Genomic DNA, 21,337 nt, shown 5'->3' with positions numbered 1-21,337 from the left:
TATTGCTGATACATCATTGACTTTCACCCACTGCAAGACATAACCAGAACAAATATTCTTCAACCCAGGCATGATTTGTAGAATAAACTATTCTCAAGAGCCTTGTTTTGAGAATTTCAACTTGATTACCAGTGAATATTATAATAGTACTCTTGACAATGAAATCTAAGAACAAAATGACCAATATAATTCACTAAGAGGGAGATGCAGAGGCAGCATTTTAGACTATTTCAAACTCAAGAATGTTTGTGTGTTTGAACTGGATCCTATTCGAAGAGGCATTAATTTCCTCTCCCTCCCCGGCAAACATGCCCTCTTGGTTCAGATAATCCCCAGGAACACCACTGGGCACAATGCAACAGTCTGCAGCAGCAGGAGGGTATCAGTAAGAAACAATTCTGCTGGCAGAAATGGACTGTAGGACCTCCCCTTTGCCTCATAAATCCATCTGCTTTAGCAGAACAGACAATACTGTAAGACAAGCAAAAGCTGATTGCCACGTTTGAAATTATTGTTTTTTATACTGTCTGAATTCTTCCCTTACACCAGGGGTCCCCAAACTTTTTAAACAGGGGGCCAGTTCACTGTCCCTCAGACTGTTGGAGGGCCGGACTCAAAAAAACTATGAACAAATTCCTATGCACAAATGATTGTAAAATGTTTGATTTCACCTTTCAGCCTTTCTGTCATGGTCTATTTTTAGAACAGTGACCAAAGTATGTCAAGTAGAGGGTGGGCTCCAAATATTGTTGGGGAGGCTGTGGAATACCTTCCCCTGTAAAAAAAAAAGCAGAACTTTCCCAATGAAACATTCCATCTAACCCAGGATCAGGTATCTTCCTGGGGTTCTTTCCTCCTAGCAGCCAGCGAAGCGATTAAGCCCAGCCTGAAGCTGATGCCAATGGGATGTGAGGCGGAACAGAAAAGCCTAGAGAGCAACACATGGGGTAGCCGGTGAGGGAAGGGATGCGAGCATGTACGCGTTGCCACATATAAGGTTTCCAACTCTGTGTCAGAAAATTCATGGAGATTTGGGGGTGCCATCATGTAACTGCAATCAACAGCCGTTGGGGCCGGTTCCTCCTCTCCCTCGAGCCCCCACTGCACATGAATGGAGCCATCGCTGCCATGCCTGGCGGGCCGGATAAATGCCTTCAGGGGGCCACATTTGGCCCCCGGGCCGTAGTTTGGGGACCCCTGCCTTACACTTTCAAATACAGCATTGAAGTTAATACCATATATACATCAGAATAACCCATGTTAATCTGAGCAGAAATTATGTAATTTTAAATTATGAAAAAGTTTTACAGAATTTAAAGTTTAACACACTTTCCAATTTTTATCAAGCCTAGTGGTTAATAAGGAACCAAGTTTCTAGCTGGGCTCTCCTCTGAAGATGTTGTAGATGAAATCGAGCTCTTCGTTTCACTCTAAGGCAACCAGAACAGGGGAGAAAAAGAGGAACCACACACCTCAAAAATAAAATTGTTAATTTATGTTTTTACTGTCATTTTAGAACTTATTCTTTTGTATACAATCAAACATGGGAACATAAGAGCACACTTCCGTTGTATATCTTGTAAGCTGCTGTCCAAAGACACCTTCATGAACGTCAAATCTTGTATCCAGCATACCTTGTATCCAGCTTTATCAGGGAATTAATGCATTTTTCTATCCATGATTTTCAAGCAATTTCCAAGTGACAGGAAAGTTCCTACAGTTATACGGGTGAGGCTCAATTTGTAACCATCAGATTTAGCATTTCAAAGTAATTCACCTGGCTACCGTAACCAGATCTGCTGACTAAAGTCAAACTGCTAACAATTTATACAGATGTACAGTTATATTGCAATAAAAAGGGATGTTGAATGCCAAAGAGAGCACACATTCTGTATTTCAAGTTCCGCTGCTACAGAAATCCCTTTTTGACACATACGTAAGAGTATTGGGGATCTCATTTGGTGTGCGCTTTGTCAAACAGCAGCAGCGAAAAATTTAAGAACTAGACTGCTCAAAGCAGTCACCCCTGCTTGTGCCTTTAGAATACTAGCTACACAAAATGCAGTTCAGTGCTTTATGACAAGATTTAGCATGCAGACCAAAAAGCAGTTGCATACATGTAGCAAAGAATGAACTCGATGACTTTGGAAAGATAGGAAAATGCTTGAAGACCTTTTTTGTACAACAGGATACAATCAGAACAGGATAGGAAAACACTTGCATTTCTGACAGAAAATCAGAAACAAAGGCGTGCAGATGACAGGTCAGCATTATGAGAAAACTCTAAAGGCACATTTCAGATAGCACAATGATTCTTAATTAAAAGTTTCTTAAAAGGAACAAGAGTGCATTTTTAGCAATGTTCTCTGAACACAACTCAAATGCTGAGTCCAAATGTTTCATAGTATTCTCTTCAGTTGATATGGCTTTTCAGCACAACTCCCAATTCAAGCAAACACAAGAGGGAGGGGTTGGATGGCCGGGTTAGTAAAAGCTCACTGTACCAACCATAACTATTCATCAGACCCTACTGATCTCTTTTGTGCTCTTTTGCGGGGCAACCGCCTTGGTGAAGCTTTGTCTGGAAGAAAAGAGAAATATGCAAGTTAGTAAAATCCTTATTTACTCAGAGTTATCTTATTTACTCAGAGTTATCATGCAAGATATGAATATGAAATCCTATGTGCCTTGTTAGCCATGTACATGCAACTAGTTGTGATTTACCTACATGTTCTGAAGACAATGGGAGACCAAGGCATTGTATATTAGTTCAGTTTAAAAAGAATGGATGCTGGCCAAGATTTTTTTTTTTTGCTTTATCAGGTAATACCTTATATAGTAATTCTAAGGATTAAGTATTATGTCCCACTTTTCCCCACAGAGTGTAAATCTAAATAAATGTTCATAAAAAACCTGAAGTTTAATAGCTGCAAAAGTAAAATTTGTATGAAGTAAAAAATGCCAAATGTTACTCATAAAGCCCCATGGTGCAGAGTGGAAAGCTAAAGTACAGTAGTCAAAACTCTGCTCCCAATCTGTTTGATACCACTGGAAGTTGGTTTCGGGTAGATGGCTCAAGGCTAACTTAACCTTCCATGCTTTCGAAGTTAGTAAAATGAGTACTCAGCTTGCTGGGGGTAAAGTGTAGATGACTGGGGAAGGCACTGGCAGACCACCCCATGAACACAGTCTGCCTAGTAAGCGTCATGATGTGACATCACTGCACAGGTCAATAATGACCTGGTGTTTGCACCTTTACCTAAACAGGAAGCCCTTTTAATCTTTTACAGCAAATAATATACAGCTAAAATATACAATAAATTTGTTAATTTTAATTTTAATTTTAAAAATGCCTCATGAAACACTAGAGCTGCTCTTTCAGCTACTCTGTGCTGAATGGGACTGCTGGAAGTAACTCTGCAGGAACAGTTTTTTGTGTCTCACTATCCAGGACCTATACGGGTGATGGGACAAGAGAAGGAGGTACAGCCCAGCAGCCAGGTTTTAAATTTAGAGAAGACCTGGCACAACATGTTTGAAAGGGTGCTGACTTCTCGGCTCCTGCCCCACAATCTCCAAGATTCCAAACCTTATCTGCCTACTATATTACCACAGTTGGCACAGACCCTTCTGTTTCTATGCCTTAACAACAGTTTGTCCCCTTCTCATATTCACTGTTTCCTCAGACTGCTGCTATTCATGCTACTACTTTGTCCCATTTCATTCAGGGATTCTGTCCTTCAAACAGCAACAACTCTCCTCTTCCACTCTTTATACCATGTAAGTTCTCCTGACTTTATGTATACCTTAAGAGTATCTTTCAGTTCTCTACCTCTGGCTTGTAGATTTCATCGACATTGCTTTCAGGAGTTCATGCCTCTGAGCTCCATCTCTCAGCTTCCCATGTCCTGGGATTCTTCCTGGGCCCTATCTTACCCAAGACTTTAGCCCATACTTTTCCTTCTCTCAAAACCATTCTATGACACCAGTCCAACTCAGCCAATCAAAGTCAGAAACTTTACCAGCACAAGCACAATCCAATGCTAAGGCACACCAAATTCAAGCAAGTAGCTGAATGCATTTTAAAAGCTTCCAGGAAATCAATGATTTTCTAGTTATACAATTGATCTGTATTTTTTATTATTATTATTATTATTATTATTATTATTATTATTATTATTATTATTATTATTATTATTATTATTATTATTATTATTATTATTTAACAGGCCGTCCCTCCCGTTCTGGACGTTGTAGCACCGGGAATAAAAGTAGCTCTAGAAAATCATCAAAATCTTGTAGCCTGGATTCAGAACACTGCCCAGCATCCACCTAGTTAATGGGAATCCAAAAATTATGAGGTCATGTTTACCTTATGAAAGTAGATATGAGAAGTTGCAGCCAACCTATATAGCCTTTATCAACACTTGTTTTTACACTAGCCTGATACTGTGATATAAAATGCATCTACTTCTACTTCTGCTAACACCAACGTGTAGGCAGTGCTATGCCAGCATCCCTCTCATTCACACGAGGTTTTATTTTTGACATATGAATAAAGCAAGAACAGACCAGTCTTGCAGAAAAACTTATACTCTTTGGAGAAAGTAACATGACATCCCTCTGGCTCATGGCTGTAAAGTTTAGAAATAGGAGACTGTAGGCTAAAATTAGTAACAACTTGAGCTAGTGAAATGAAGGTCATTGTAGTAATGGTTCCAATGATTTGGAACTGGAACATCGTTCTAAAGCATAATTACAAGCTGATGCGTTTGGTGCTTATCCTTTTTGAAATTAGTATTTAGGATAATGAAGGTGCCACAAACTTTAGACTCCTTTTCCACCTTCTACATTATCTTTTGCTTAAATATACCTGCAATCCTGACATAGTTTCATAAGGTAACAGTGTTGGTCTGCTGTAGAACAGCTAGACTCAAGTGCAGTAGCAACTGGAGACCAATTTTTTTTTGCAGTTATTAGTTTTCTAGAATCAAAGCACCTGACAAAGGGAGCTTTGACTCTCAAAAGTCATATGCCAAAAATCTTGTTGGTCTGTAAGGTACTACTGGACTCGAATTGAGTAACTCCGAAAAAGTTAGGCTAAGTCAGTTCATTTTATTGGGATTTAAGTAGCTTAACTTTGTGCAGGACATGCACTAAAGCAAACACAGGAAACATATTGAATGATGTAGAATTTGACTGAAGAGAACTGATTATAGCCAGAGTATTCTGGCTATAAGCTAACTACTGTTCTGCCCATCTCAGGCACAAAAATTGCACACATGCTTTCTTTGGATATAGCACATCATAAATCCGGTGTTATTACATTGTTTGCTCTATATATTATACTTTTATTGCATTGCTCTTCTAATTTTGCAGTTGTTTTATTGTCACCTTTGCATTCTCTAATGTTATGAGCCTATCAATGAGTATATGTATTATACTGTTTGTTATTACAATGTTTTTCAATGTGCCTTCAGTCTAAGCAAGAAAGGATCGTAAATGAATTAAATAAATGAAGCAGTCAGTGATCTTCAGATAGCACCATCACAAACTTGGCCGTGATGGGACAGACTTTCACACTGCTGTTGCCTTCGCAGTGTTCCTCACCCCTGCCAACCGTAGGCAGATCTTCAAGACTCGTCCCGTCGCTGTGCTTTGATTTGGCTTTTTTTTAACCTGCTGAGGTTTTTATGCCTTTTACACTTAACATGTTTTATGCTGCTGTTTTAACAAAACAAGTTGCTTAGCAACTGGAGACTGAACCTAGCAGATGGCACTAATGATATTATACGTATTCAGCATTAAGTCTGTCTTTGAACCTTTCTTCCCTTAAAATGTGAGCAGTGTTTCATCTGGTTTCTCCTCTCACATTTGAGATCACTGAAGTTGATGTGAAAAGTTTTAATACTGTACGTAGTTACTTGAAGTATACCAACTGCCAAATGGGAAGTTCAATGAAGAAATCAATACAAATTATATATTTCAGAAGTAACCCTCATTCTAACAAAGTTTGTCTCACCTCTTCTACTTTGCACTGAAGCCACAGGAAAAGCGAAACAGAAGAGACAGCAGAGATGTTAGAAGAAGTCCACAAAGTAGATAAAAGATTTAATACCACATATTTGAATTGAAGCCTGCAAAATTTGGGTTCCTTGTCTAAATCTCTATACTTCCTCAAAAAAGATTCATGATATAATATTACTAGTCATAATTTTGTCTCTGACTCTACAAATTACAAATAAATTAGAGTTCCTCAATGTAGTGTCCACCAGAATTTCCCTTGGCACCAATTAAGCTTTCCAGAAAGTAGGTGGGTCCATTGTAAGGAAGGACTTGTCATTGCCACCCTCATTCAAATGAAATGTTCTTAAAGGGTTTTCCACTGAAGGATCAGAACGACCGACAAGCATCTGGGCTTTCCTTAGTCAGTGTGTGGTTCCAATCCCCCTTCATACTTTCCATCTTCCCAGGAGGTGTTAGGAAAGAGGTACCCAGTTTGGTTCTGCCTTCTGTGTCAGCCATTTTGGAGTGGCACTCGCCATCACCTCTCAAAATTCCAAAGGTACCTAAAAGCTCATAGGGCAGTGGTGGCGAACCTATGGCACGGGTGCCAGAGGTGGCACTCAGAGCCCTCTCTGTGGGCATGCGCAGAGTGCCCCCCCCCCACACATTTAGGCTGGCCTAGGCCGCTGGGCTCGATTATTAGCATTAAACCTAAGACCTAGTTTTGGGGAAGCAGTGTAGGTAACCCTGTTAAGTGCTGTTTAACCCCACTGATTTTCATGCAAAGAAGAAAAGTGTGATCCTTCACCTGGGAGTAAGCTCGGTTGCTGGCAATGGGGCTTCCTTCTGAGTAAACCCTCCTAGGGTCGTGATTCACGTGTTGGAAAAGTTGCACAGTTGCTTCAAAGCAAAGTCACCGACTACCACCAAGCTTACTCCTGAGTAACACATGCCTCGGAGCCAACCGTTTTTTCTAAACTAAAACCTCAGTATTCAAGTTAAATTGCCATGTTGGCACTTTGCAATAAATAAGTGGGTTTTGGGTTGCAGTTTGGGCACTCGGTCTCGAAAAGGTTCGTCATCACTGTCATAGGGGTTGGGGAGCACTGGTCTAAGTAACATGAAAACTCAAACATTTCAATATTAACAGCCCAGTCGGGGGTGGTGGTGGTGGTGGTGTGTGTGTGTGTGTGTGAGAATGTGTGTGTGTGAGAATGTGTGTGTGTGAGAGAATCACTGTCAGGAAGTGGAGTGGGCCTAAGCCAGTGGATCTGCCCACCCCAGTGCACTTACACCAGTGGAGGGGCAAATACACCAGTGGACAGCCACTGCAGCCTGCTGAAACGCTGGCACGACCAGGGATGGAGCCAACCTTAGTTGGCTTCCACCCTGGCTTTGTCTCCAGATACGCAGTGGCCTGGGCTTGGGGTGGCGTAGATCCACTGAGTCTAATGGAAGGGTTGGATGTGTGTGTGTTTGTTTTGCATTCCAACACTGCCGAAAAGCCCTCTGAAGGTGGCAGGGTGGAGCTGCAATGGCACCATCCCTGGCTGTCCCAAGGCTGTGGATTGAGCTGTAAATTCTTCAGGCTCTTTTGCAATCTCAATTTTGGATTGAGGCTTGCTGATAAAAAAAGTTAAAGCAATCTAGAAGTAAAAGTAGAACTCTTTCTGCAAAATACTTTCTAGTAAAATTGTGGCTTTGACACCAACTTTAATAATTTCAACAAAAGACACAAGCTGTTACAAGGTCAATCTTTTCAGAAAGCAAAATCAGGAAGATTATTATAGCAATCCTTTTTCCAAGTGTACTAAGAACATGGAAGAATTTTTTCAATCTGTTAAACTATCAGTCCATGGAAGTTTTAATACTTACTGATTTGATTTAAAGTTTCTTGAGGAATCCAACTCATGTCAACATCATTCTGATTCGATGTCCCCATTTCTACTTTTTGAGCTGGTCTTTTCCTCTGGAAGTATCAGAAACGACATTATTTCCTCTGGAGAATGAGATTTTCTACACTATAAAGGGCACGTGCCACAACTATCAAGTTAATTTGCAAATGTAAAGGAAATAAAACTTTCATTGTTCATGAATATGTTCAGAAACAATAACCAACTAACTTCACGTAACTGAAGTGTAGTTTCAGCACATCAATGCTCTTTAAATCGTTGTCACCTTTCTTGCTCCACAATTATAGCAAGAGCTATTAAACGATTAAAACATGTCAACTGTACAACAAAAGAAAGTTGTTTAAAGCTACAGCAAGCAACTGAAGCTGTTTAACCAGTATGCTTTATTTATTCATAACTTAACATTTCTGTGCTGCTTTTCCATTCAATTCAGGGTCCTAAAGACAGCAAACATTAAAAATGTTGAGACCTTAAAAGGCATTAAAATATATGCAAAATATGTAGAACAATAAAATGTAACATAAAAATGCAGAAATAAGAAGGTGCAAATAAAAATGCACTAATAAGAGTTAGTGAGGAACATCAAACACAACAAAGACATCTTCCCCAACTTGTAGAAGACAGACAGATGAATCTCCCTGAAGAGGGAGTTCGTAAATTTCAGCAATGTGATCAAGAAAGCCTTTAGCCTCAGACGGCGGGGAAAGGATACTTCGACCACAAAACAGAATCTTCAAAGATTTTATAATTTTAACAGTAGTTAACTTTGGCAGCGCACATTTAAAGATCTATATAAAATGGTTAAGAACATTTTCAGTAGAATGAGATCTATCACAGGATTTTTCTGGTTTTGTCTACATGTTTTTGCCACTTGTAGTGTTGGCTTAAGCCGTGCCTGATACATGACTCATGTCTGAAGATCAGGTACAGACCTGGCATGCAGAGCTTGACGATGTGCAGGAACGCCACACGTTCCCCATTTCACAACTATAGTTCACTTTTCTGGCATAATGAACATCTGCATTTTTAAATGCCTGTCACTAAGTTCAGACTTGCCTTTAGACTTCATGATTGTACAGCTTAAATTCATTAGTAAAATAATGCAGCGCAGTTTAAAATCATTTAGTTACAGAGTTAGCATGAAGTTGTTAGTTGAACAGATAATTCCTAAGATAAACAGAAACAGTGCCATTGATCTAAAGAATGTGTTAGTTACACACTTGATTTTGGGTTAAGGACCACTCTCCCTACCATATATGACCTTTCAATTCAAGAGTGCAGATTGTACACATAGCTTTCCTCACCACTTTCTGATCATCTATGAACTAACAGGGCTAGCAGCATGGGCAGCCCCACCCAAGAGCTGGCCGCTCCACCCTCTCCCCGTCTTTCCAGCAGCATGGGGGAGGCTCAAAAAGTGAAAAAGTCTCCCCACTTCCAAGAAGCCTCTATGGAGCTCAATAAACATATGCCACCCAAAAGGGTGGCGTAAATCTGAATCCCTGGCCACCAATGTAATGCCACAAATGGCCAGGAGAGGTGCCATCTAAAATTGGCTCCTCTCCAGCTGAGTTATCGGCCCGCCCCACTATGCCAGTAGTAGTGATAGGAATACTGGGACACTGGCACTACATCCCAGTGCCGGGGGGTGGCAGCAGTACACCAACGGAATTGTCGCTCTACTGGGGAAAGTGCCCCAGGGAGGGCAAATCCACTGGCAGATTTACACACACCACACACCCTGGATGGGGTGTTTAATCTTTCAGTCAAAGAAAGTGGCTATGTAAAATCATTTACATACCTTTCTAGATTCTAACAGCTGATGTAGACCAACAATCAGAAGGAGACCAAGTCCACCAAGGAACATATACATGAAGATCCTTATTTAAAGAGAAAAAAGTCTTGTGAATTGGTTTGTTTAAACCAGAAAGCTATAAAAATAGCAGTTATCCCTCAACATTGGTCAAATTAAAAAGGAGCATCTTAACAAGTTTTGCAATATTGGTCTACAATATTATGAATACTGCTAAAATTCATCCCCATATGGCAGGAACCAGATGATGGTGAATCATGAGACACCAGTCCCATCCACTGGACAGACAGTCCAATGCACATCCGGATTAAAATTTACATTCATAGTCGGATTAAGCTGTAACTCATCTAATAGCCCACTTAATTTGTTACTGTGACCTTTAATAGAAATAATCATTTAATTTTCTAATGGAGAGAACAAATTTTTTTCTATCCTTCCTAAAGCTTTGATGGCTAAAATGAGAACAGTGCTTACTAGTCCTAATGGGAAAAAATTAAACAAAAACCAAACCCACAACTTTTAAAACACTAGCAGATAGCTATAAATGAGCAAATAAGATATTATTAATCTTACGTTTCACCATCCAATCCATCTTCTTTTTCAATAATTGTAACAGTTTGATTGAAAACAGCATCTTGGAAAAAGTTCCCCTAAAATGAAAAACAGACCCACAGTGAACTCTTCTGATAAGATTTAATTTAACAATAAGTAGGCCAGATTACTAAGAGGCCCTCTTAACTTTTAACCACCACTTGAATGCAATAATGAAGTCTGCCCAGCAGATGGCAGTAATGATACTGTAGGTATTCAGGATGACCTGTACTCTGTATCTGTTTACAACTCTTCAATTCCTTATGCAACATAAATAAGTAACAGTATGTCAGTTTACTAGAAAATGGGCCTAGATGCTACCGGTATGTATACACGCGGCAGTCAATGCTTTATCCCAACACACAAGAGATGAGAAATTTTCAACATTGTGAATACCAGGGATAAAAAGTATGTTAACAATACAAGTACCGGTAGCGTAATTGAGACAGAGTTATGCCTCCCCCCTCCCCCACCCAATTTCAATTCACAGTTTGAATAATGTCACTGGAAAAAAGTATAGAGGCAAAACAGTTTAAAATGCAGATCCTAAACTATAATGACATTATTCTTAAACCACCTATTTCTAGATTGTCCAGAAATGCAACTATAGATTAGGACAAACAGAATAGTAACCAGAGCCCTAACCAGCGTCAAGATGACATGCTGATGAGCACCATTTGGATGACCAACAAATACTAAGTAACACTGATGGAAAAAAAACCCCTTCCCCTTTTGAGATCACCAGGTCCTACATCACAACTCACATTTTGGTCCTTGTAATTCAGGTTGATGACTAATCCAAAGGGCCGACCACCCATAGGCTCCGCAGGAATGAAAGAATATTCAAATGTGGCTTGTCTCTGTGGTGGAACAACTGTGTTCAGTGGAAGAGCAGTGAAATTTTGAATGAAGAACTGGTAATCTTGAGGGTACCGGAACGAAGCATCTAGTGATTCTACAATGAAGTCTTCTGTTCCCTTGTTGGTAAAGCCTACCAAAAACTTTACAATGTTGTTTGCTGGAAAATCTAGGGGGGAAATTAGGGAATACTTAAGACGGAGATGCATAATAGAAATGTGCAAAATGTAACTACGCTGATTTAGGAGTCAACAAAAAGGATGCTGCATTGATGTTGAACTCGGCCACACTTTACCTTCTCCTTTCACAAATAAGATGGTTGTATCAGCATTGGGTGATGCTTTAGGTTCTCCTGATAGGTCTTCTTCCTCTTTATCTTCTGTCTAAGACAAGAGAAGGCTTTTTGAAAACCCTATGATGAACAGTGAAGCAATGAATTTTCAAATAGGTCACTGTATTCCAAATGCCCACAAAGTATTTCCACAAAAACACACCGTCTCCCCCATAATCTTAAACCCTGAATGCTTAATGGAGCAGAAAGCGGACAGGATAGTTAAAAAGTATTACAATAACCACAGATGGGAAAACATTTCCAATTTTTAACAATAATCTTTTAAGAATCAGTCCAAAATGGGATCCTTCAGGTGCTGGCTGCTACATATTATTAATAAAAAATATTTATAAGACAGAACTTGACTACTTAAGTCAGTTCACAAAGTAAAAGCCATACAATGAAGTAAAAAACTTAGTTGAAGCTAATAAAACAAGGCAGGTCCATAAAAAGAGAACAGAACATTCAACACCTTAAAATAATATTGGTAAAACAGCCCTTAAGAGTGGAAACAGAAAACAGATTTTAAAAAATGGAACCCTTCAGACAAATGTGCAAGTAAGAAGGTAAAAAACAGGCTTCAAGGGGGAAGGCATTTCAGTGCCCGGGCACCAAAGAAAAGGTCCCTGTCCCTGGTTGACATCCACCACATCTCTGCAAATAGAAAGATACAGAAATCTTAACTGGCAGGCTGTACAGTATGGAAAAAAGTGGTCCTTCAAAAAGCCCTTATTTAGAGTCTCAAAGGTAACAACCGGTTCTCTGAACTATGCCGGGATAACACAGGGTGATATGATCCGCTATATAAAAAGGGTTAAGCTTTCCGTTGCTTGGACTGCTTTTGGATCTCTGCTTTTTGGATCTCTGTTAATGGATAAACAAGTTAGTGCTGTTGAGTGCTTTCTTTCAATGACATCAAACGTGTAAGTGGGTCCCTTATCTAGTCTCTGCCAAACTAGCCACATGGAGTCATGCTACCATAACCTACACGTTGAACTATTCTAATATGCTCCATGTAGATCTGTCCTAAATATATATATATATATCTCCAAAGCAACAATTCACAGCATGATTATCTCAGCCAATTTTTCTATCTAATATTACAAATGCTTGGTTTTGCAGTTCTCAAAACTGTGAACATGTCTCTTCTTCACAGCAAAAATGTTATAAAGACACAGAGTTGAGAAGAGACCTTACTCTATTCTTCCTTTGCAAATCTAAGATTTATCTCCACAAGGGATGAAAAAATCTATAATGGCAACAGGCCGTAAAAGGACTCAGTTTGGGAATGTTTTAATGAAGTTCCTCTACCTGAAGGTAAGGCAGGCCTGCATTCAAAATGAAAAGACTACAACAAAGAAATGCAAGGCCTAGTGGCCTAAATGAAACTGGAGATAGTTCACCTCACAATAATTTCATAATTATCTACCTATGTATTTCTAATATTTTAACCAAATCAGTAATTTTTGTTAAAACTGTAAAAAGTAATCTGAAAAGTTACTATTCTAAAAATAAAATCTTCATCTGGCTGTAAATATTAAGATTATATCACCAAGAATGAGTCGTTATGGAAAAAAACAATTATTTAAATCTAGTCTTACTGACTAGTGATTTAAATTGATTTGATTTAAGTCAAACGCACCCTGCTACCACCTGTTTGGAAAATGCCATCATTATGAACCCACGTCCTTTATATTTTCATGCATGATTTTATTTCTCCTGCAATAGTCTATAACCTATACTAAAATATCAGACACTCCAGAACCAAATAACTATATATGCAAACTACATACCATGTAAAAGATGAAAAACCTACTCTAGTTCAGGAGCAACGTCACACCAATACTGAAAGCAACAAATCACACATCAAATGACAGGTTTTCTGAAGTGTGGCCCATCCATAATCAAGCCAGGAGGTTGTTACCCAGCTTAACAGTATACAAACTTATTTTTATATAGTAACGGGGAATTACTCGGCTTGGCAATGCAAGAGGTAGGCTGGGAGGGGAATCTTTTTAGACAGATATACCAGAAACGTATCTGCAGAGAATTCACAAAAGAGACCAAATTGTAGTTCAAATATGTTTATATAAATTTTGGTTGCAAACCATCACACAGTGAGACGTTAAGACTCATACACACAGTTCCTAGATATATAGATAGGGAGGAAAAGGATAGAGTTGGATGATAGAATGGGAGTTGGGGAAGCAGGGGACTTATACGTTACCTAAATCTGCAGAGAAGTTCCAGAAGAGGGCAAGGATCTCTATGCCAGCATAAGGACCCAAGCGAAGGATGATATACCGTGTCTCATACCAACTTGACCAAGGAGGTTCAGGCTAGTAATGAGCACTGAGGCTCTGGTGAGCAGAACTTTTATACCCCTTTGGGCAGGTAAGGCGGGAAATTCAAACGTAGGTTTCGTTTTTCTGCAACTGCTTGGGGTTTCCTTGCTGGACTTGCGGGGTTGAGCTAATTAGCAGCTCTAGCTATTATCTCTACTTCCCAGAACATTGGGGTCAATTGGTCCTAGATTATATCAGTGATACCTTGAATGGTTTATGCAGAGGTGCTTCCTAAAGTCTCTGCCTTAAGTATTCAAATTTGGCTGAGGCTTGAGTGAATCAGGAAGGGATCTTGTTGTTGGGGAGATTGTATCTGAGAGGTGGGGGAAATGCATGGAAGAGGCAATGGTTTGGAGAAATGTTTTCTCAAGAGCACAGTATCAGGGGCTTCCAAAAACAGCTTAGCGAGGTGTGGTGTTCAGGAGATTCCATTATGTTAACGGAGTACTCTGGCAGGGTGGGATAATCAAAGATGCATGTCCTTGTTATGAGGCGTCCAGATGGTATCACTGGAGTAACTCATAGATCTAATCTCTGCAAACAGACTGTTTTGCCTTAGGCTTGCTTTCAGCTTGGACACTCTGCTATCCACCCATACAAACATGGAAACTGGCATTTTGGTAGCACACAGTATGAGAAATAATATGAAAATCCAATAATTCATAAGGCAGGGGATAAAAGCCATGCTAACAGGGTCATGCCAACCTCCCAGCAGATTTCTTTCCTCCAAATTAGTGTGCATTTCTCTCCTTGTAAACACCAATTCTGTTCCTCTAGCAATGCAGTTCTTGGTTCATTTACTAGGTGAATTGGCTTTGTCAATTTACATTTACTTTTGAAGTGGTACAAATATTTTGATATATGGAAGCTAACCGTGACACTTGGAGCATTTTGGGAAGAACCATCTACTTCAGCACATTAGTTTCAGGAACTGAAAAACCCTTTGGAACGTACCAACTCTGTGGGTTCATCCTCTTCAACTTCTGCTTCATCATCTTCATCTTCAACTACCGTATCTTCCATTGCTTCCAATGTTTCCTCATCTTCTGTGGCATCTTGAGCTGCTACTAGCAAGCTAGAACCTACAGAAAAGTTTAGAGGGAAATTGAACAGACGTTCCTTAGAATTATTACATAATTTATTTACAAAAGCTTGAATTTAAAGGCACAATTCCGCCAAAAGAACAGGCTGAGGGGATTTCTGCCTTTATTCTTTACTGCAGAACACCCAAACCACCCACCATACTGTTCCCAAGCGTTTCAGTAGCATTTGTTGAATACATTCTGCAAATACGTAGCATTTGTTGAATACGTTCAGCAAAGGATAAGAGGGGTCCTCTAACTACTGTAGGAGTCTACCGCATACCATGTAGCTGTGGACAAGTCTACATAGGAACCACCAAACGCAGCGCTCAGACACGAATTAAAGAACACGAAAGGCACTGCAGACTATTTCAGCCAGAAAAATCAGCAACAGCAGAACACTTGATAAACTAACCTGGACACAGAATATTATTTGAAAACACAGAAATTCTGGACCACTCTGACAACCACTACGTCAGACTACACAGAGAAGCCATTGAAATTCACAAGCACATGGATAACTTCAACAGGAAGGAAGAAACCATGAAAATGAACAAAATTTGGCTGCCAGTGTTGAAAAATTCTAGAATCAAGACAGTGAATAACCAGCTGCACACACAGGACAACTATAGACAATAGCAACCAAAGGAAACAAAGACCAGGATACTTCTACTCAGATGCATTCACCTATTGACCTTGCTATCTTCATTGTTACTCCCAGGCTACAGACTTCTTTGTGACTCACATACCAGGCTATCCTATTCAGAGGGCTTTACCTTTTGACCTCACAGTATATATACTCCACTTGCTTTCCATTCCTACTATCAGATCCTCTGAAGATGCCAGCCACAGATACAGGTGAAACATCAGGAGAGAAAGCTGCTAGAACACGGCCATACAGTCCGGAAACCACACAGCACCCCAGTGATTTCGGCCGTGAAAGCCTTCAACAATACATGTTCCCTCAATATTCGCATCTCCTTTTTTTGGTGCTCTCACAGGGCTGTTTCAGGAAGGCAAGGACAGGGGAAATGTTTTCACTACTGCCTCAAACTGGCAGTGCATATAATTTAATAACTTTAGGTTTGCCAAGTAATAAATATTATGTGTGTTTTGATTTCCTCACTAGATGTCTGTATTTACCAAATGTTCTCTTTGTGTGTGGGTGGGTAGAGAAGTAGTTAAAAATCTGTCATAGGTATGAATTCCTATGATCAGGAAAGTGGGCCGAGTTGACAAATGGTAGAGTTGAAGCTGCATAATGACAATTAACTTTACAATATAATTGTAAATAGATCAAACAGACAGAGGTTCAAGGCAGCAAGTGGTGGAATTACATCTACTGCTACACGCTGTTAAGGATAAAGATGACAGGAGATTTTTTAATTCATCTGCTGTTTCCTAGACTGTCTTTGTTCTAGAATGCTCCACTTGGGTCCTGGTCTCTACCTAGTTCTGTTCCCAAGGCACTAGTACCCAAGTGAAGCATTCTAGAACAAAGACGGTCCAGGGAATGATGGATGATTCACAAATATTCTGTCATCTCTATCCTGAACAGAGTATAATATATACCACCCACAACCATTCCACAACTTGGGAGCTATATGCATATGTACTGCATACAGCAATACATGAAAAAGTTATAGTAAAATATCTCAATATTCTTCCTTGAAACAAAAGACAAGGACAAACTTTCAGTTGAAACATGCTTAATCATTTCCTAAGAGGGGAAAAAATCAGTCCATTAGAGATGCTAAACAATTCAGCTGATTTCAGTGGAGCTTATTTACTTAGTTTAAGTAAAGAAACTCCACTGAAACTAGATGAATTGAACTCAGAGCAAGTTCATATAGGAGTAAGCATACATACTATGTTACTTGGCTATATTTAGGACATCAAAGGCACTTTGAAATGGGCTCAGAAACAACCTATCAATGGAATCACTACAGATTTTAAAACTGGTGCAATTCCTACTGTATTGTGTACCACTTGAAGCTTCCAAATAGCTTTCACAGGGAATCATATATCGAGTATATTACTGTAATGCAGTTAGGGTGTTATCCACGGACCCAAATCATGTATTTCAAGGAAGAGTCCATGGTTAGCTCTCCTACCCAGGTTGGCTAAAAGTTTTATTAACCTGACAGGAGGCTTCCCAAGCAGACCTGAACCTAAGAGCACCTTCAAACATATTCTAAAGGGGACTGATAGCCCATCTTGCAGAGACCAACTCCGCATCTTGATTGGCAATAATCAGCCAACAGTGATTCATTCTTATTTGGATCAAGCTTCGGTTTAGTGGCTCAAATCCAGCCTACTACCACCCTCCAAGTAACTGATGATATCACCATGTATCCAACTGTTCATGAACTCATAGAGGAAGAGTTTCGTGCTTCCTACTCCGCTCAATTCCACTGAATATCACCAAACACTCTTTGGCGGGGAGGAAAGGGGATGTGTGTGCTCCTTAGCACTATTATCACTATATGGACTTAATGTGACTATTGTGGAAATTAAAGGAATATTAAAGGAGTATGAAGTTAATATCTGGCATTTAAGCACATGTTCACGAGAAAATATGTAAAGTCTTTCCTTTCTTAAGCAGTTTCACTAATTGAAATACCTCTGGTATAAAAGTCTCTCATTATTTCCTTAAGAAGCAAATATTCATCATGTTAACAGTCAATACAGTCAAATATCCGAACTGTTCCAAGCATCAATGTTTTCCAGCTTTCTTTGATCTCCCCTAAATATTTTAAAGGGAGTGATGATGTGGCATCGTGGTGGGCAAGAGGAAAGCTTCTCTTTTGGGACAAAAATGTTTTCAACAGTCAGATAAGCAATCAAAAATTAAGAAAAGCTGCTTTGCACTAACATTATTGCAACAACTACTATATTGTAAATGAGAACTCACTCAATTGCACATTTCCTCATCTGTGTCAATCCGTGGAAATACCATTGCAGTTCCCAATCAGAACACCTCACTGGCCAAAGCAGCAAGAGTGCGCTACTGTTGCTCCACAGATTATGCAAACTTGGGATACAGGCACAAATCCCTTCAACAAACTGGACAGCCACAATATTCACATACAGAACTTTAGCTTGATGGAAGATATAATCTTGTCCTGGCACTAATAGGGTCAAACGAGGAAAAAGAGCTTACAGTACAACATGAAACCTCTAAAACAGGGTCTGCAACCTGTGGCTCTCCAGATGTTCATGGACTACAATTCCCATCAGCCCTGCCACTTGGCCATGCTAGCACGGGCTATGGGAATTGTAGTCCATGAACATCTGGAGAGCCACAGGTTGCAGACCCCTGCTCTAAAAGAACTAGTATAGCTGCATGGGGAGTAGAAGTATTACCTTGGGTAATACTACTACACAAACATGCATCCAGTTGCATGGATAGGTATAAATGAAAAGACAAATTCACTATGATATACTTAATCAAATTCTAAATAAAAAGAGATACTGATTACAGTTTCGAACCTCTTTGTAGCCTCTCCACCCATCCCATCTTAATATTGTGAATATAAATGTTATCACACTTCTAGATGCATGGTATTTGCCTTTGATGAGGCATACTCTGACTGAGCAAAGCTTATGCTGAAATAACGTTTAAGGTGCCACTGGCCCTCTGTGTTGTTAAAAGCATGCCAGCTTTAATCAAACTAACTGGCATCCACAATTTATGCGTCAGAATTCTTCCAAAACAAGTGCAATGTGTATAAATTTGTTTCAAGTGAAAATAGCTACCACTTGCCAGGAGCAAGCAACTGTTACCATACCACTCTGGCATAGCAGGGGGGGGGGGGGGGGGGAGGTACTCATTCACAGATATCCCTGCTCATATGCCTGCCTAAAGAGTGATGCTGGTATTGCAGAGATGGAGAGCCCTTTCTCTGGAAACAGCCAGGTCTACATATAAGAAACTTTCAGAAACTGTTTTCTGGTTCTCATGCTCTCAGCTTGTTTCCCATACCAGCACATTTTCAGCTCCACAGCCAAGGAAGAATATGTTCTCAACAAGATACAGTAATCCTACTGAATGGATACTCATGTCCAGCCACAAGAAGACCTCTGATGTCATTGCCTCACCTGATTATCTTAACCCAGATACTCTTTTCTGTAACTAACTTCTTCTGATCACCTTACAGTGCACTCGATTGTTTCTCAAACAATCCATCTGGACACTTCCCAGAGGTTGTCCTAACACCCCCCAAAGGCCTGACACCCCCAGAGGTGGATTCTCAACCTATAAAAACCCCACCCTCCAAAGAGCCAATTGCTCCTGTGCCACTGACACCTTTCCATCTTTGTCGCTGTGCCAATGCATTGCCCCCTGGAACCAAGTGCTGGTCATTTGGCTCTGAACACTGAATCCTCTTCATGTCGTGATCAGGTTGTGTTGCCCATATACCCCATACTCCTTTTCTATTCCAAATCTATTTTCCAATCTATTTATATCTTAGGAACTCTGTGTATGTTTGCTGCATTGAATCAAGTGATTGTAAACCCTTTATCCCTACAATAAAGACTGTCAAATTTGAATCATATCTTTCTCTGTGGATTTTCTTCCGAGAGCTGATCTTCGTATATACTGGTATTAAAGATTCCTTACCCAGCCTCTTGCAACATTAATAAGCAGTCTGCTCTGTGCTAATATTCCCCACATTATTGAGAGACTGTGTCTTCACCTTGGGTAACACTTGGGTACACACAAGTGTTGATTAAAAGAAAACTCAAGAGGCAAAAGAACGTGATTTTTATTGCTACATGCTCATTTAGACTACCATGTGATATTGGAGTGTACATACAAAATTTACTTAGATCATTAAGTATTCTAGCTATGTACTTTATGACCTTTATATACCAACTTATTTAATTCTGCATTGTTTAATCTTGTCAGCCTGTTCCAGTTCACATACCCACAATCATTACAGCCTTCCACAAATATGACTTATGAAAAAATGGAATCCATGCCCAATGAAGAGAGACTTCGGGAGCTGGGGATGTTTAGTTTGGAGAAGCGAAGGTTAAGGGGGACATGATAGCTATGTTTAAATATTTGAAGGGAAGTCATGTCAAAGAGGGAGCAAACTTGTTTTCTGCTGTCCCAGAGATAGGACATGGATTCAAGGTGCAGGAAAGAGATTCCACTTAAACATTAGGAAGAACTTTCTGATTGTCAGGGCTGTTTGACAGTGGAATGCCCTACCCTGGAGCATGGTGGAGTCTCCTTCTTTGGAGGTTTTTAAACAGATGCTGGATGATCATATGTCAGGAGTGCTTTGATTGTGTGTCCCTCTATTGCAGGAGGTTAGACTTGATGGCCCTTGGGGTATCTTCCAACTCTATGATTCTATATGAGAAAATTCTATGATTTGAGAAAATGCCTCTCACTAGCCAATGACTATTTGTAAGAACCAGTGTGAATCGCACAGACCAGCATCAGTGAGTTTCGCCCTTTCCTCTCAACCGGAAAATGGAACTCACTAAGCTCGACTCACTAGAAGTTGTGTTCCATGATCACGACAATGTGGGACACCTTTCAAAAAGAATCCCAAAAGTTCACGTTTAAAACAGAAACTTCCCGGTGGTTTCCCTCTTAGCACGCTCAATATTTGCAGCTCGCCTGGCAGAAACGCCTTCTGAGGACAGCTACGAAGCAATCTGAGGAGGAACCAGGCGTGATTTTGGAGGGAGTGAAAAGAAGCCGAAGGAGCACCAGAGGCTGCCACGTGCCGTGCAAGGGAGGGGAAGGGCGACCGAAGAGCCCGGGAGAAATAAGGGCAGGCGAGGGGATTTATGCAGGGGGCAGGCGGCGAAATGACACGTCAGCCCCATGGAGGAGGAGGAGGAGGAGGAAAGAGGGAGAAGCGCAGCCCCCTTCCCCCAGACAGAAGCAAAACGGGGCGCTCCCCGCGCTCTCTGGCATCCCCCCCCCAACCAAAAACGTCACCCTTCAGGCACCGACCGCGTTTCAAAATTTCGAACCCTTCAACCGCCGCCAACCGCCGCTCCGCGTGCGGGCGCGCGCCTGTTTCCGCCCCGCCCCCCGCTTGCTTCTCTCACCCGAACCGCCGCGGCCGCCTCCGAGGAGCAAGGCGGCGGGAAAGGCCAGAAGCGCGAGCAGCAGCAGCCGGGGCAGCGACCTCGTCATGGTGGCGAGCCAACGGGCGCTCTCAACGGCGGCCGCTACTTTAATGGCGAGAAGCTTCCATCCGGCCGATGTCCCGCCCTCCTAAGTCTGTTACGTCACCTCTCCGTCACACGTGGCTTGTTGGCCCCGCCCCTTTCGCCTTCCGTATGGAGTACGTGGCTTCCCGGGGGAAGAAAAAGAGCCGTCACGTGATTTTCTTTAGCGGCCCTCCAGTCCGGTTTCCTCCTTCCTT

General features: G+C 40.7%; 1 protein-coding gene across 2 annotated transcripts; it reads right to left on the bottom strand.

Moving 5' to 3' along the window:
* Nucleotides 1–1,480: 1,480 nt before the first annotated feature.
* SSR1 (signal sequence receptor subunit 1) lies at nt 1,481–21,262 on the bottom strand. 2 transcript variants are annotated; one of them, XM_048507615.1, is made up of 9 exons: nt 21,018–21,262; nt 14,812–14,939; nt 11,477–11,564; nt 11,088–11,350; nt 10,306–10,382; nt 9,721–9,799; nt 7,882–7,975; nt 6,023–6,037; nt 1,481–2,581 (listed from the first exon to the last, which is right to left on the bottom strand). In XM_048507615.1, the coding sequence occupies exons 1-9, from the start codon at nt 21,103–21,105 to the stop codon at nt 2,514–2,516; spliced, it is 900 nt and encodes a 299-aa protein (XP_048363572.1). In that variant the 5' UTR covers nt 21,106–21,262; the 3' UTR covers nt 1,481–2,513. The 2 variants fall into 2 exon arrangements, with proteins under 2 accessions (XP_048363572.1, XP_048363573.1); XM_048507616.1 differs by lacking the exon at nt 6,023–6,037 and having other exon boundaries at nt 21,018–21,249.
* Between the last annotated feature and the right edge of the window lie 75 nt (nt 21,263–21,337).

Source organism: Sphaerodactylus townsendi, linkage group LG09 (genome assembly GCF_021028975.2).
Source record: "Sphaerodactylus townsendi isolate TG3544 linkage group LG09, MPM_Stown_v2.3, whole genome shotgun sequence".
NCBI classification, from domain to species: domain Eukaryota; kingdom Metazoa; phylum Chordata; class Lepidosauria; order Squamata; family Sphaerodactylidae; genus Sphaerodactylus; species Sphaerodactylus townsendi.
Note: the sequence above shows the minus strand (reverse complement) of the source record. Positions and strands in the feature narration are given on the sequence as shown.

Bases quoted from the DNA above. Each gene is read 5' to 3' on its own strand.
- SSR1 (XM_048507615.1), bottom strand. From the start codon at position 21,105: ATGACGAGGTCGCTGCCCCGGCTGCTGCTGCTCGCGCTTCTGGCCTTT. The intron at 14,940-21,017 runs GTGAGAGAAGCA...ACTTTTCTGTAG, and splicing joins AGGCGGCCGCGGCGGTTCGG to GTTCTAGCTTGCTAGTAGCA. The intron at 9,800-10,305 runs GTAAGATTAATA...TCTTTAAATAAG, and splicing joins GATGGATTGGATGGTGAAAC to GATCTTCATGTATATGTTCC.